This window comes from Lynx rufus, unplaced genomic scaffold (genome assembly GCF_022079265.1).
Source record: "Lynx rufus isolate CCGP_SWC_20201006 ecotype Redwood Valley unplaced genomic scaffold, mLynRuf1.p SCAF_43, whole genome shotgun sequence".
Lineage (NCBI taxonomy): Eukaryota > Metazoa > Chordata > Mammalia > Carnivora > Felidae > Lynx > Lynx rufus.
Window position 1 is genome coordinate 1,020,669 of NW_025814860.1, and position 13,874 is coordinate 1,034,542.

Consider the following 13,874-nt stretch of genomic DNA (forward strand, 5'->3'; position numbering starts at 1 on the left):
CAGACCCGCCCTCTGAGGAGCGCAAAGACCCGGGCTCGGGAGACAACCCCCGGGCACACACCTCCTCGTACACAGCGCTCCTCACAGGGCCCGGGCCGAGCACGGCCGCGAGCTGGGCGCCGCCGGCCTGCAGCCGCGTGGGGGGCCGGGCCCCGCGAGGCCGCCTCCCCACGCTCTTAATGACGATAATGCCACGAAAACCTTTATATAAACAGTTTATTTACTCTAAACAGCAACACAGACAAAACGCCATATAGACACAAAGGAAGTGATGCGGGAACGAGACGCCGGCTGACTTTGGATCTGAGGCTCGTAAGCAACACAACCCAGGGTGCGCGGAGACCGAGGCGGGAGGGAGGCCAGCTGAGGCCGGGCGTAGCTCTACACTGTGGGAAGCATGCCTGCATCCGCGAGCAAAGGAAACTAGGAAACTAGCTCCTCGGGGCTCATCGAAGTATAAAAGTTTATAATTTTACAGCAGTTGAAATACTGACATCAATATTAAAATAAAAGCAAGTTTTACATAACAATCAAAAATACAAAAGACTGAAGGAAGAGACCCTGTATGAAAAACCGGGCAATTCAGCGAGTCGAGGACTGTGTACCGGTGGCGGAAATGGAAAGTGGCGCCCGCCCAACCCTCCCCAGGCGACTAGTAATTGTACAGAGCAACGTTAGGTTTGCAAAAATGTTGTAAACAAGTTCTTGCCAGACCAATCCCTTCCTTCTTACGCTGCCACGCGGTCGCCGCTTATGAAGGTGCAAACTTCTTGGCCTGTGCTCGAACCCTCTTCTCATACTCCACTCTGTTTTGGCTGAGAAGGTCAAGAGAGAGACACGTCAGTCAGCAGGTGCAGCCCCCTCGGGGGCCCAGGGCCGGGCGGGCTCAGAGGGCGGCTCGCGGTCAGGAAGGCCTGGGGTGGGGTGGGGGTGGGGCGCAGCGAAGTTTACGAATCTGACCGGCCACCGGCACCTCTCGGTTTGAAATCATAGCGACAGTTCTGGAGAGAGAACCCAGACTGCCGGGCACCACTCTGCTGGCCAGGCGGACAGGACTTGGTGCCGGTTTCCCCACGGGGCTCCAGGGGACCGCCATGACCTCCAGGGCTGGTCTGGGACCCCCCCCCCCCCACCCAAGGAGCCGAGGCACAGCACGCGTCCAGCGGGGACGCACCTGGGAGTGTGCAGTGCTCTCCGGAAGAGAGGGGTCCCTCCAAGCCGTGCTCTCCACAAGCGTGCCTCTCAGGGCGCTGCTCTGGGTCGCCTGTGGCCCGGGCCCCGGGGTGTGCGGGGGCTCCCAGGGTGGAGGGACAAAGGGCCACGAGAGCCGAGGAGTCGAGGCCACAGGACAAGCCTCTGTTGTTGGGCCACTCCGCGTGAGCTCCCACCCCAGCCAATAGCCCGGCCTGGCCCCGGGGCCCCCCGGATGGAGGCAGCTGCCTAGGGGGCTCTGGAAGGAGCTAGAAGGCAGTCAAGTCAGCTCTGAAGTGCTCCAGCGCACGCCGCTGGCGGGAGAAATCGTAGAGGAGGGGTGGCGTGACGGGCGGCCAGGAGCCCGGGCCCCGCAGGGACGACCCTCAGCGGCCCCAGGCGAGCGGCCGCCCACCCTGCAGCGCCTGCTGCCGCCCCGGCAGCTACGGACACAGGCGCGGAAAGGCCAGCCTCTCACAAGTGGCACCATGGCGCCCGTGGCCACCACCGGCCACCGCAAACATCACCCCTACAACGAGGCGCACGCCAGGGCCGGCAGCAAGCTCTTTGAAGGCCACGGAGACCTTGGCTTTGCAGACCATTTGGTCTGTCGTGAGAACTCTGCGTGCACTGTCATGAGTGGCCTCACAGAGGCCTGGGCCAGCGGGCTGCTGCAGACAGAGGTCGTGGTGACCTCGCACAGCGCCCGGCCGGGGGCGGAGAGCAGGGGGACGCATCTCATGAGCCACTGGCACACAGCTGCCAAGGGACCACGTGACCTCCAGCCGAGCCACGGCGGGAACACGCCCCTGGGGATGCGGGCCTCGCCCCGCCTGGGCCTAGGGACCCGAGCCATCAACTGCAAGCTCCTGCCCGCAGGCAGGCATCGGACGTCTAGCCTGCTGCTCAGGGCGGCCAGAGGACGGTCCTGCCCTCGGCTTTCACCCTCTGCACCCACGGCTTCCAGAAATGTCCCCTGGAAGGAACACGTCCCTGCCTGACCTCTACCCCCCTATGCTAGCCCTGCAGGTCCCAGAGCCCCGCTCCAGGCCTAAGCCCCACCTCCCAGACCAGCGGGGAAGCTGGCTGGCAGGGCCAGGGGATGCCGGACCCCACAACCAGGAGGCCTCTGCCCTGCTAACAATCCAGCCAGGCTCACAGCACCAGGTTTCAACTTGTCGCCCACCCTAACACACACCTGGCCTTTCTCCCTCGGCACAGGTGGTGGACGCTGGCCCACGGGACTCACCGGCCACCACAGTGCCACACAGGGAAGGGCTACTCCCCGGCGGCCCACACGCAGGCCCAGGAGGGTGTGGGAAGCAGGGCCACAGGAGAGCCGTGACGCGAGATCTGGGGCCCGGGGAGCTGCGCTACTGGAAACGCCTCCTTTGGCGCCCGCACCTGGGGGCCCTTTCCTCTGCGCCGGACTGAGATTCACCAAACGCATGGTCTGCCCAGCCACAGCTTCTCAGGGACAAAGTGGCCAACAGAGGCCCATATCACCTGACCTTCACCTCCTGCCACGCCCCACCCCGCCCAACAATACCGTGGCCACGCCAGCCCTCGCTCACCCGTTCTTGCCCACCACAGGCCCTTTGCACCTGCAGCTCCTGCTGCCTACAGGGCCTGTCCTGGTTGCTTCCTGGCCTCAGACGCTTCCCTGGCGGCCTCACTCGGTCTCCCCGTTACAGCTGGTGTCTCACGGCCTTTCGCGAAGGCTGCCCGGAGCGGCAGGAACTGTTCTCCCACCCACAGCCAGCCTGCGGCTCCCCCTTCTTACGGGCTGCCCGGACCAGACTTCCGGGGAAACGCATGCAGGCCAGCGAGTGGCCACAGCAAGCAGCGCCAGACCGCTACTAACCAGTAAATCGTGTAGGCCTCTGCTTGAGCTGGGTCCTGGATATTTGGTTCGTTTAGAAGTTCCTGTATTCCTAACAAGATCTGTGTGAGAGACAAGAGAACACAGGGGTCAGCGGTTTGAAAGGCAAGCTTTTCTGGGACATCGGCCTCGGCCTCAGATAAAGACCACAGGCCTCTGGCCCCACAGGAAGGCTGAGGCCAGCACCCTGCACGCCGTACCTGCTTGATCGTGATGGCCGGCCTCCAGTCCTTGTCCTCCTCGAGGATGGACAGGCACACTGTGCCCGAAGGGTACACGTTCGGGTGAAACAGCGGTGGTTCAAATTTGCCTGGACCACAGGGAAGAAGGAAACGTGTTTCTGGCGGCAGCGGTCGTCTGGCAGGATGATGCGATCTCCCTGCACCAGGGCGACCTGCTGCCACCAGGCATTTGGCGAAGGACGGTGGCCGTGAGGTGGCAGTAGGTGGGGGGCGGGGGCAGGCGTGCACCTGTCCCGGACTGGGAGGCGAAGCCATGTGCTCGCCCGGACCCTGCCTCCTGACAGTGGGCGGACGGAGCCGAGTCCTGGGCATCCCCACCCCTCACGTCCCTCCCCAAGTCAGCACAGCAGGTGAGGACGGTCCTGGGGGGGACAGCTGAGGGCAGAAACTCGGCGGCCCTTCCAAACAAGTGGCCATTTTCAAAGCACACAATTCTGCTCCAAAAAGAGAGGCTCTTAGGATCCCACGTTCTTTCTTTTAAAAAACAAAAGTTCCTTCTTTCTAAAAAATGAACACGTGTAGGAAATCCTACAACAGAGAAGAGCAGGAAAACTGCCTCGAGCTCCCCGGGGACCGTTCACCACAGCTGACAGGGTAGGGCGTTCCTCTCTGCTTATCTGGGCACCGTCCCCTCTTCTCTTCACTTAAAAACGTTAATTACGCCCCGAAAAGTACGATGGGTCTCACGCAGCTTGACGGAACTCCCGAACCACCACCACACCGGGCACCAGCACCCGGAGTCTCCCAGAGACTCCCCCCGGGCCACCAGGGTCCAGCCTGCGCCCTCCCGGCCCTGCGCTCGCGGGTCACACGCACACACGTCTACGTGACGCCGCCAGTCCATCCGGCCCCGAGGAGGTGCTGCCCACTGCCGGCTCCCACTGCCTCACGATCCCAGACCCCCGGCAGCCTCACGGAGGTCAGCCGTCCCTGGGCCTCCGGACGGCGAGCACCTTCACTCACCGTGACGCACCGGCCGCGTCTTGGAGAAACTCCCGGCCGCGTCTCCCGCCCGTTAATCCCGTCTGTCTCCTGACCTGTGGGCGTGCTGCACACCTTCTGGCTCGAGCCCCCGCAGGAAGGGCCCTCGGGAACCTGCTCCCGCCCCGAGCACGCCTTTCTGCTCTTTGAATTCAGCTTCTTCCTCAGCACAAGTCACTGATTTTAATTTCATCTGGGCGGTCGATCTCTCTTCTCACCCAGGAAAGCACAGCCGTGGCGGGCACGGCCTTGCCCAAGCCCTTGCCCCCGACTTCTGCTCACCGCTGGCTTCCTCCAGTCAGAGAAGCCCCTGCCGAGACCCCCTCCGCCGCAGGGCCGGCCGCTGACTTCCTGTGCGGCTCTGCTCTTCCGCATCACGTTGGGAGACGCGCAGTCTCAGGTACTTGCAGGCCCTTCCCTCTGGCTGCTGTAGACTGTCCCCCAATGTCTACCCATTCTTCTTTTTTGGATTTTTTTTTTAACGTTTGAGAGAGTGAGGGCTGCCTGGGTGGCTCAGGTGGGTAAATGTCTGACTTCGGCTCAGGTCACGATCTCATGGTTTGTGGGTTCGAGCCCCGCGTCGGGCTCTGTGCCGACAGCTCAGGGCCTGGAGCCTGTTTTGGATTCCGTGTGTCCCCCTCTCTCTGCCCCTCCCCTGCTCGTGCTCCATCTCTCTGTCAAAAATAAACGTTAAAGTTTGACAGAATGAGCGAGCAGAGGGAGGAGCAGAGAGAGGAGAAGCAGACTCCATGCTGTCGATGCAATCCCAGCAGAAATCAAGAGTCGGAGCTTAAATGACTGGGTCCCCGGGGCGCCCCCGCCCATCTTTGGATCGGGGACACTTGGCTGCCTCCAGCTTCTGGCCACTACACATGAGGCTGCCGTGACCAAGCTGGTCCCCACCCGCGGCGAGCGGCGTGCGCGTCTGCTGAACGCTCACTGGAGCAGAGCAGCCGGGTCCTGGAGAGACCCAACTTCAGCTTCCGCAGCCTCGGGGGACAGCTCCCCAGGGGACGCGGTGCAAATCCACACCTGCGGTGGGTGGGGTCTGAGGGCCCCGCCGCTCCGCCCCTCCGCGGGGGAGGACGTCGGCACCTCTTCCCACGCTGCGGGCACAAGAGGGGACAGCCTCCCGTGTGGCCCGACTGCGCCTGCGGTTTCCTTACTGGCGTGCCGACGCCCTTTGCGCTTCAGGGTCAGTGCTGGCGGGTGGGGGGGGGGGGAGGGCGTGTGCTCCCATCTCTCTCCCTCACTGGCTTCTCCTGGTGAACACGTGGTGCTCAGTGTGACGTAGCCCCGTTAGCGATGTTCTGCCTACGGGGCCAAAGCACCGTCTGTGCCTCGCTGCTGAAATCTACCGATCTTCTTCTAGAAGCCGCACCGTTCCTTCTTTCCACTGGACGTGGAGATTCATCTGGAAGGCTACCTGGGGCGGGGGGGCAGATTCCTGTCTCCTCCGCAGGGATACTCTGTGGGCCTGGTCCATTCGCCGGACTAGCTTTGCGCCCATGTCATAAACACGTGGCACGTGTGGCCTCTGCCCGGCAGGCCTGCGTCCCAGTCACCGTGTCCCCGTAGCAGGTCTGTACGGTTTACATCTCGCCCATCCTGCTGACGGGTGTGGGTGCCCTTGGACCGACTCGCCTCAGCCCCGGCCTCCCCGACCACCCCCGGCACTCTAAGGGCCGCGGCTACTCTCCGTGCTCCTGACTTCTAGAATCTGTGTGACGATTTCCACAAAAACTTCCACACTTGGATTTGACACTATTGTAAACAGTCGGGGTCAAACACTTCCGTTTGTTGCAATTATGTTGAAAATAGGCTTTTGCAGGTTAATCCCTTATTGCACAACCTTACCAAAAAGATCTAAAAAGAAAGGCGAGACCATCTGCAGCCCGTCTTCCCTTCCCGCTCTTCGGCTGGGATTTTTGTTTTTGCCTTGTCAAGTCCGCTTGGAATTCAGGTATCAAGCTGAACACAAGTGACGAAAGCAGCCGTGACCGGTCTCGTTTCTTAATCAGAGCTACTATTCAACGCGATACCTCCACGCGGCAGAAACAATTCAAACAGCAAAGAACCAGCCAAATGAAAAGTCTCCATCCCAGGGGTCACCCTGCTAACTATCCATGCTTAAAACTCTTCTGCTAGACGCCGTTATGATGGAAAACGTTCTTCTACCTTTTCGAGTTACTGACCCAAGCGTAGATGTTTCCGTAAGGCCGTTCCCGGTGGCCACGTGCTGTGCGGGACACTTCTCCACACAACGAGGCACGCCTTCACTCATTTAATTAACCAACCACGGACCGGTTTTGGTGGCTTCCAGCTGCAAGCGGGGAGGAATTTGGCGCTCCTCCCGTCCTGAGTCTCGCGAAAGTGCACTTTGATGACATAACCGTAGCACGACGTTAAAGACAGCCTCGGCCTTTTCTTCCCGCGGCCTTCTCCGGAGACTTATCCATCCAGGCGGCTCGCAGCCAACAAGTTGGATGTGGAGTGTTAACAAACGGGCGCGGTGACAACGGGTCAGGGAAGGAAACCCTCCGAGAGGTGGGGTTCCGGACCGTGGTCCTTGTGACGCCCATCCCTAGCGAGGGCAGACAGTGGTGGCACCTTATCCCCGACGGGGACTCAGGGCCAGGAGCCTCCCGGTGGATCACAGCCGGCACCCGACTACGCCCGCCACGTGCACCTGGCTCCGGTCCACGGCCTCCAGGGGTCAGAGCCCCCGGGGCCGCCGCACGGCGAACGTGGGGAAGCAGACGGAGTCGCGAGGGCTTCGCTCTACTTACATTTTGGGGGTGAGGATGGGTAGTCGTCCTTGAAAAGCATCCGCAGTTTAAACAAGCCTCCTTCCCACGGGGTCTGCGGGGAAACGAACGTGCAGTCAGGCGTGCCGCCGGCCTCCGCCGCGGGCTGAGCCCAGGAGGAACGGGCCTCTGCCGCACGCCCCCAGCACCGCCCCACAAACCGACCGGCTGTCCCCACGACGGGACCGTGGGGGCTGCCACGGGCCCTGAGGGGGCCGGAAAGAGCCATCCCCGGAGAGGAGCGTGGCGGGAGCTAGGCTTCCGGGAAGACAGGTGGGGGCCGGCAGGCCACCCCCTGTGACCCAGGATCGGGGGTCAGGATCTCCACCTGAGCGGCCCCTGTCGCCAGCTCCACCAGCACAGCCCTCCCCAGCCTCCTCCGGGAGGGACAAGGCCACGGCGCACCTGCCTCAGCCTCAGACGATGGGCCGAGAATGGGCTTAGCAAAGGCAGAGGTGCGGGCCCGGCCCTCCACGGAGCCGTGGCAAACGGAGAAAGCAAACCACATCGTCCGAGGACAAAGCCGAGTCCTAATCCTGCCAGCTTAGCATCGGGCGAGGAGGCTGTCAGGAAGCACCAGGCTGAGCTCACGCAAACGCCACGCCACGGGTGGAGGGACGTGGCGGCGATAAGGCGATAAGGCCGGGGCGTAACCAGGTCACCTCAGGGGTCTCCTCTTGGCTTTGGGGTCACCCAGAAAGAGCCGGATGCGGGGCTGCTGGAGACCTTGACTCCCAAATGCTTCAAATACGCTGGCCCTGACTGGACCCCCCGCTACCTGCCCCAGGCTCAAAGACCGCCAGGTCGAGTGTCACTATATCCTGGCTACTTCAGCTGCAGCGGGTTTGAAGGACAAACGGGAAGGCCCTTCCTTCCGTCTGGGCCCTTCTCCAGCGTGTCCCAAGGCTCCTCTTCCCTGAACACGCAGCAGGGTCTGCCCCTGGGCTCGGTGGGGGTGCCACACCCAGCCCCTCCTGCAACACAGCTCCTTCTTTCTGAATTAAAGCTGACTGGTGGGGGAGGGGGGGGAATCACCTGTCACCCCAACCCTGTCCCCTCCCCCGGAGAAGCAGGTCAGCAGAGTGGCGCCCCTTACCCCTTTCTTCCCGGGAATGGCGCACTCCCAGTTCATGAGGTTCATCGTGCCATCGGGGTTTTTTGTTGGGACAGCCACAAAGCCCTGAGAGAAAACAACCACACAGGCACATCAACGCCCCGGCATCTCATTCCTCCTGCTCGCACAACAGTCCTGAGACTCCCAAGGGCACCCTGCACAGAGTGTGTAGCAGAGCAGGCGTGATGGGGTTCCCGGGTTCCACCGGGGGAAACCGCCCCCCCGCTACGCACAGAAATAAAGCTTTCCTTACAAACGGGTGGTCCTTTCTCCAGGCTTTCCTCTCCTGGGCCAGTCTGCTGAGGGCGATCCCCGACATGTTCAAAGTCCCTGCAAGAGACCGGGCAGAGCACGCGGTTAGGACAGGCAGAGTGCAGGAGCCGTCCGCCCCTCCCCTCGCTCACCCAGCTTGACACAGACCGGGCTCCCAGCAAACCGCCCAGCCTGGAGTCTGCCCCGGGCATCACGTCCCCAAGGGGCGACCCCGGCCTCCTCCCGCAGGCGGCTCTCTAGGAAAGAGGGAGCCAGGATGCTCCGGAGACCCAGAACACCTCCACGTGGGGCCCCTTCCCTGTGAACATCCCACCCCCGGGGGCCACGGCACAGGCCTAGGTATGTGCGGTGCAGGAAGGGTTCACCAGCATTCCCAGCAGACGCCCGCACACCTGTCCTGCCCTCTTGTCACACTGCAGAGGGCTGCAGCGACAGGGTTCCCACCGTCAGTCTCCACAGGAAAGGCAAGGACACGGTGGGGATGTCCAGAGCACTGCCTGAGGACCGGGGTGGGGGGCCAGGGCAGTGGCAGACCACTCCCCTCTGCCAATGCAGAGATTGGGGGGGGGGCATCAGTCCCCCAGTGTAGAATCAGGGGCTCACAATTTAGATTCAGGTCTGGCCAAGAGAGTAACTCTTATTCTTGAAACCAACCGAGTAGAAAGGTGCCCCAGGTCAGACAGCAAGCCCACCGCGTCGTGCACAAGTCCCTAGACTGCAACTGGCCCACAGCACCCGACCCTCCTCCATCCCCTCTGCTTTCTCACCCCACCGCACCTCCCCATCCACTGGCACTCCACGAACATCAGAGAGATCAGGGCTCTTCTCCCATTTACTTCGGGAAAGTCAGCGGGGGTGGGGGGGTGGCCAGCAGGACCCAGGAACCCCTGGGGAGAAGACACCCGTGCAGGCCCAGAGGTAGGCAGTCTGCCCGCTGGGCCCGCCAGTCCCAGGAACGCTGCAGGAGTGGGTTACTCAGAGTCCCGCTTCTGGGTGTCAGGTCCCCCAGCACCTCCAGACCACAGACCCCCAAGGCCTGGTGCCTTCAGGGTCCCCACTAGTGGCCCAGAGCTCCCCCTACCCCCGCCATCCGCTTGGCTCACGCTCCCTGAGGGGAGAGCTGCCTCTCAGGGTCTCCAGGGTGCCGCTCACCCCGCACAGCCTAAGAGGCCGGAGCCCCAACTTCCCTGTACCCTCAGAGGTCACCAACCTTGCTAGAGAATTTGGCCTTAAGTCTGTCTTCAAAGTCCACGGAAACATAAACAAGGCTTTAACGAGACAAAAAGGGAGTCCCCTAGCCTGTCCCGACCCTCAGCCCCTCAGCCTTCCAAGGAGAGCGTCTCCTCTCTGCTCTTGTGGGTGAAAGGACCGCACCTCACGTTCCTGAGGACAACAGGGGCGCCCTCCACCGGGTTCGGAACCACCTTCCAGCCACGACAATGCATGACAACGCGTGAAACCAGCGTGAAACCAGCCCTGCCTGCCGGCTCAGGCTCACCCGCCGCCCCCGGGGCTCAACACAGACTCAGGACGACCGGAAGTGAAGATCCAGAAGGTGACGTGCCTGTTAAGCACGGAGCCTCAACTCGAACCCGGCTCACGTCCCCCTCTGCCTTCCGGGGGACGGCCTCCTCTCGGCTGCTGCCACCACTCCCCCGTCGGCTACGCCTGTGCAAACCCCCCCCCGCCCGGCTCAGGCTGACCCTCACCCGCCTCAGCAACCCAATCCAAATCACACCCTTCACCCCCGCTCCGGCGGGGTCAGGCCACCAGCTCAGCAGAGGCAGGCCCGGGTGGTGGTGTCACCTGGGTGCGTGTCAGAAACGAACGTCCCCAGGCCCCGTGGCCATGAGGCGGGAACTCTGGGTGGGGCCCAGCACTACAGGTTCGGGAGGCTCTTGGACAACTGTGTTCCCAGGAAAGGGGCAGGAGGGGCCTGGGCATCAGCACCGCAGCCTCCGGGGTCATCCGTGGGCCCGGGTCTCAGGAAGCCGGCTGAGTTGTGGCAGACACACCACCAGACCAATCAGATGGGGTCCGGTACTAAGAAAGTTTATTTCTGTTATTGTAAGAAAAAGCAAAAGTCAAAAAGGAAAGTCCTCCACTCAGGAAACTGTCAGGATGACGTGACCAACGGGCTGAACCCCGGCCACCACCTCAGGCTGTGGCACTGACCCCAGAACACCTTGTAAATGGGCTCCAACCTTCCCTGACTGCAAAATTAAGTCCAAAATAGACAGCACCATGCTGGGACCCCCAACCAGAACTCCTCTCTGTCACCGCTCCGTCCCAGGGCTCCGGCCTGCCCTCTTCCTTCCCCGTCCCTGTGCAGACCTGACTGCCAGGAGCACGATGCTATGGGGGTTTGGGACCTTGAAGGGCAACACCTGGGGGACCTCCTTCACTGGACAGCACACCTGTCTGGAATATTTGTTTGGGACAGAGGCAGAGGCCCAGGGAAAACGACAAGGCGGGGGCAATGATCCCGAAGACGAGGACCTGGGCTTGCATGAGGTGGACGGAGTACCCTCAGGGAGCCAGGGCACAGGGGAGCACAGCCCAGTCTGCCTTTAAGGTGCTCTCTGGCCAGAGGCTGGCAGGGACCCTGACACCTGAAAATCTTCACTTCCCCAAGTTTCTCAAACCCTTCACCTCAACTGGCTCTTCTGCACGGAACCTGACCCAGCACCAAGCTGGGTCAGTGGAAATGCCCTCCTTCCCTGCAGAAGCCCCGAGGGCACGGGACACTCTGGACTCTCAATCAAGTGCCCGCGGCCCCATGCCCCCCACCGTCCTCGGAGTGATCACTGTGGCAGCACACACCCCCGCCCCCTGGGCAGACAGCACAAGTAGGCAGGACGCTTCTGCAGGATTAACCCACACGGAGCTTCGGTGACCGAAGGCATGCGAGGTCCCCAGTGAGTCTGAGCTCAGCCAGGCAACGAAACAGGTCTGTGAAACCACAGGCCAGCGCTCCCCACAGCGAGGAGCCACGGACACCGACAATCCGGGCACTCTGGAGGGGCTGCGACGGGGCCGGGCCAGGGGGGCGACCCTGAGTGCCGTCTGCTGGCTCACCGCGGGTCACAACCCTGCCACGGGCCACCTCTTCTGCCCTGAAGACCAGCCAGAGTCACCTCGTCCTAGGGCCTGGCTGCACGTGCTTGTCCCGGTTTGTGGAAGGTAATGAGGGCTGGGCCCACCAAAGTCCCTGCAGCCCCCTCCTCGGGGGTGGCCGGTGGACCCGGACTGGGCACCAAACTCGGTTTGTGCCATCGGGTCGCAGAGCCTCAGGTGCCCACCTGCACTGTCCCAAGCAGAGACCTGGTGCTTCCACTCCCACTGGCCTCCTGCCGCCAGGACAAAGCAGCCAGTTTGTTACATTTTCGCCACGCGCGGATCCATTCGTTCAGAGTCCCAGATCCACCCGCCAAGCGGAGAGAGCCGTTTCCGCAGCTTTAGGTGTCAGGAGAGCGCCTCGGAGCAGCAGGCAGGAGCCGGGGCAGCACGACCTGGCACTACTAGTCGCAGCCTGAGAGGGACGAGAGGCCAGCCTGCCACCTGCCTCCAGGGCTCCCTCCAGGGCTCCCACTGTGGGCTGCACCGGAATGTGCTCTTCTCAGATCCCGATCTGCTACCGGAGGGCACAGAGCTGAGCACCTCCATCCTCAACTTTCCCAACAAAATGGGGGAAGGCGCTAGGAGCCCACAGGCTGGCCCAGGAGGAAGCAGATTACGGAGGGGAAGCTGTGGACCACCTTTTCCCACCCCCTGGGGGTGGGGTGGGGCAGGAAACTCGGCGCACCTGACACAGGTGCCTGCGGAGGCTGTGCTTCCCTGCTCTCTCCCAACACACCTCCCAGGACCCCAGGCTGTTCCCGAAGCAAGGTCCCTAATGCCAGGACTCCCCGGACAAAGGTCCAACAGCAAGAAGAACTCATCCCTAACCTCCCCCCGCTACCAAAGACCAGAGCAAAGCGAGACAAATTCAGGATCCATCTTCCTTTTCGGTGAAGTTGACGCTCTACCCAAAAGCCACCTTTTAAGTGTTTCCTTAAGAGCGAGAAGCACTTAGGACTACAGGCTTCCAAAACAAAGAAAAGGACAACTTCACAAACCGAGGAACCGAGTACATTTTCAAACGACACCAGCCGAACCAAGTGGTACCGACTTCGGGGCAGCTGCAGGCCACGAGCAGGAGCCCGGCTAACCATCCCCTTCGCTTCCTCCTACTCACGTTAACTACCAGTTCCGACCTCCGTTCGATGGCTACAAAGCAACCGCGTACGAAAACTCTCCCTCGAGCGCAGCGCTAACGTCAGGGAGGGATCCCACCAACTGCAATTGGAGCTCTTCAGAGGCACAAGAAAACTCAGACTGTTTTGGTTTCTCGACCCCCGCCAAACGAGCCGGCGATGTTGCAATCCCCCACTTTCAACTCTTTCTGTCGTGCACGCTCGCCCCAGCTGCCAGGCGCCACAGGTCTGTGTGCAGACCGTGACCCCGGAAACGAATTTCCCTGGGGCGGAGAAGAGCCCCGGCGGCGGGGCGGCCCAGGCTCGCGTCCCTGTCAACAGCGGCCGCTGCCAGCAGCACCTCGGGGACGCCGCCGAGCACGCGCCAGGGGGCCGTTCTCTCCGCTCCCGAACGGGGCGCGCGGCGGGGGGCCGAGGGGCCGGCCCGACGCGACCCCGGGCCCGGGGCCGAGGCCGCACGCCCGTAGCTCCGAGGAGGACCGGTTCCGGGGAGCGGGGCCTGCCCGGGGCGGGGGCGCGGGGCAGGGCCGGGGGTGAAGAGGCGCCCGCTCGGCCCGGGCCCGACGGCGGCGGAGGCCCCGAGCCCGGCCCCCGCCCGCGCCTCCCGCCCGCGCCCCCGCGCTCACCTCGGGCGGCCGCGGCCCGGCGAGCGAGGCGGACGAGGAGGAGGAGGAAGCGGCGGCGGCGGCGGCGGCGGCGCTCCCTTTGTCTCGGGACTTCCCTCCCGAGCCCGCTCCGCGCGCAGCCCGAGCGCTCCGAGGACCCCGGCGGGCGGGGCGGGGCGGGGCCTGCGGAGCCTGCCCGCCGCGCGCCTGCCCCACGCGCCCCCGCCGCCGCCCCGCGCCCCGCGTCGCCCGCGCCACCGCGCGCCGCCCGCCGCCCGCGCCCTGCTGTCGCGCGCTCGCGCCCCGGGCCGTGCCCGGGAGCGGGATCCGGGTGCGGCTTTCCAGTCAGGCGGCGCCGCGGACACCTGCGCCCTTAAAGGAGCCGCGTCCCCGAATGGAGGGAGCGTCTACAAACTCCCCCTCGCGATGCGTGTGTCCACTCGAGGACACGCCGGCGGGCAGCGGGGCCAGGGGGAGGCCGAGATCTCCAAGGGCTCCCCGGATGCCGTGCGGGCAGCTCTCC

General features: G+C 63.2%; 1 protein-coding gene across 2 annotated transcripts; it reads right to left on the reverse strand.

The window, feature by feature from the left end:
• Window positions 1-202: 202 nt before the first annotated feature.
• UBE2I (ubiquitin conjugating enzyme E2 I) lies at window positions 203-13,477 on the reverse strand. Of its 2 annotated transcripts, none has more exons than XM_047097936.1 (7): window positions 13,373-13,477; window positions 8,471-8,547; window positions 8,200-8,283; window positions 7,086-7,158; window positions 3,274-3,383; window positions 3,056-3,135; window positions 203-815 (listed from the first exon to the last, which is right to left on the reverse strand). In XM_047097936.1, the coding sequence occupies exons 2-7, from the start codon at window positions 8,534-8,536 to the stop codon at window positions 752-754; spliced, it is 477 nt and encodes a 158-aa protein (XP_046953892.1). In that variant the 5' UTR covers window positions 8,537-8,547; window positions 13,373-13,477; the 3' UTR covers window positions 203-751. The 2 variants fall into 2 exon arrangements, with proteins under 2 accessions (XP_046953892.1, XP_046953891.1); XM_047097935.1 differs by lacking the exon at window positions 13,373-13,477 and adding an exon at window positions 12,728-12,750.
• Between the last annotated feature and the right edge of the window lie 397 nt (window positions 13,478-13,874).

Bases quoted from the DNA above. Each gene is read 5' to 3' on its own strand.
- UBE2I (XM_047097936.1), bottom strand. From the start codon at position 8,536: ATGTCGGGGATCGCCCTCAGCAGACTGGCCCAGGAGAGGAAAGCCTGG. The intron at 8,284-8,470 runs GTAAGGAAAGCT...GTTTTCTCTCAG, and splicing joins GGAGAAAGGACCACCCGTTT to GGCTTTGTGGCTGTCCCAAC. The intron at 816-3,055 runs GTTAGTAGCGGT...TGACCTTCTCAG, and splicing joins GAGGCCTACACGATTTACTG to CCAAAACAGAGTGGAGTATG.